We start from the raw sequence: 1,847 nt of genomic DNA, 5'->3' as shown, positions 1-1,847 counted from the left end.
TACATACTACTGTCCTGCTCCATCCAGACCCCCTTAGGCATATATTTGAGATATTTTTATTTTGGCATAAATCAATTCATTAAAGATTAACAGGGATCAAAAGTGATGAAAAAGTCATATTAGATGCTTTGTATAAAGTGAGTGAGTGGTCTCAAAATAGGTCCCAGTGAATGAGTTTACCGATCACAAATCCCATCCAAAGAATTGATACCAACTGGGACCATACTTAATGGTCTCAACAGAGGATTAAGGTTGATTTGGAAAGGCAACTGAATAATTTCTCACCTATAGATCTGGTATCTTTTTAAAAAAAGATATTTGACACATTCTGGGACAAGGTGGGGGATGCTTCCATTGTTAATATTTATGAGGTATATCAGCTGCTATTTGAATAAATGAAGGACTTCCAGTTCTTGTGTACAATATGACCATGATTATGACAGAAGATAAAGCCCTTAAGGCTCATCCTTTCTGTTCATTCCCCCTAAGCCTACTGTAATACTGCAAACCACACAAAATCACCAGTCTTATGGTCATTTTCACACTCATCCTTGGTACTTATTCTGTGCTCTCTTAAATTATGCAAAACTTTCTTAATTTGATCTAGTCTATCAAAGTCATCACAATTTTCAAGCATGGCCTGTTCCATGGTGGAACATTCTCAATGCCCTGTCACGAATCTGTTTTGTGTTTGCACCATAAATGATGGGATTTAACATGGTTGGGAGAAGGACGTAGGTGTTGGCCAAGAAGATGTGTATATGAGGAGGAATATTTTCTTGTCCAAATCTGTGTGATAAAAAAGAAAAGAAAGCTGGTACATATGTTATTAATATGGCACAAATGTGGGCTCCACAGGTGCTGAGAGCCTTTAGACGTCCATCTTTGGAACCAATTTTGAACACAGCTCTGAGGACCATGGCATATGACCAGGCAATAATCATCAGATCAAATAGTCCAATAGAAAAAGACCCCACTAAACCATATATATTGTTGGGCGTGGTGTCTCCATAGGCCAGTTTTACTACTGCAATCTGCTCACAATAAGAGTGTGAGATTACAATGGATTTAAAATAGTGAAGCCTCTGAATAAGAATAGGAAGAACCATGATTATTATTACAGCTCGAATCAGGATTGCCAATCCTATTTTTGCTATTAGAATATTTGTTAGGATGGAGGCATATCTCAGTGGGTAACAGATGGCCACATATCGGTCATAGGCCATGGCTGCAAGGATCCCTGATGCTACGGCTGATAGAGAATGTACAAAAAACATCTGACTTAGGCAGGCAGTAAAATTAATTTCATGAGAATTGAACCAAAATATGCCTAAGAGTTTAGGCATGATAGTGCTTGAGAATCCAATATCATTGAAAGCAAGCATAGAAAGCAAGATATACATGGGCTCATGGAGGGCTTGGTCCGTTTTGATAATAAACAAAACAATGCTGTTTCCCAGAAGGGCTGTGATATATGCTATGCAGAAGGGAATAGAGATCCAGATGTGTGAGGCTTCCAGTCCGGGGATTCCAACCAGGAAGAATGTAGAAGGACGGAAATATGTCTTATTGAAAACTGACATGTCGCTCTGATTAAATCCCATTCAGTGCTCCATAGAATTGGTTTCTAACAAAGAAGAAAGATAATAATTCATGAAATAATTCATCCACCCAGAATTAGAACAACACTGTATCTACAGGCATGCTCTTTGCAGTTTATGCTGTAACAGTAGAATCGTAGATAGCAGATGCTGAAATGACTCTAGAACCTGGGTGGGAGGAAATGGAACAACAAATAGACAACATCTGCATTCAACTCAAAGACAACGTAAAAGGCCTTGGTATTT

General features: G+C 38.4%; 1 protein-coding gene across 1 annotated transcript; it reads right to left on the bottom strand.

The window, feature by feature from the left end:
* Positions 1–629: 629 nt before the first annotated feature.
* On the bottom strand, positions 630–1,583 carry LOC115091695 (olfactory receptor 52K1-like). The gene has a single exon (XM_029601855.1). It carries the CDS (start codon positions 1,581–1,583, stop codon positions 630–632), a length of 954 nt encoding a protein of 317 aa, XP_029457715.1.
* Positions 1,584–1,847: the final 264 nt, after the last annotated feature.

This window comes from Rhinatrema bivittatum, chromosome 5 (assembly GCF_901001135.1).
Source record: "Rhinatrema bivittatum chromosome 5, aRhiBiv1.1, whole genome shotgun sequence".
NCBI classification, from domain to species: Eukaryota; Metazoa; Chordata; class Amphibia; order Gymnophiona; family Rhinatrematidae; genus Rhinatrema; species Rhinatrema bivittatum.
The sequence above is the reverse complement of the archived record's forward strand: the minus strand, read 5'-3'. Positions and strand labels throughout refer to the sequence as shown.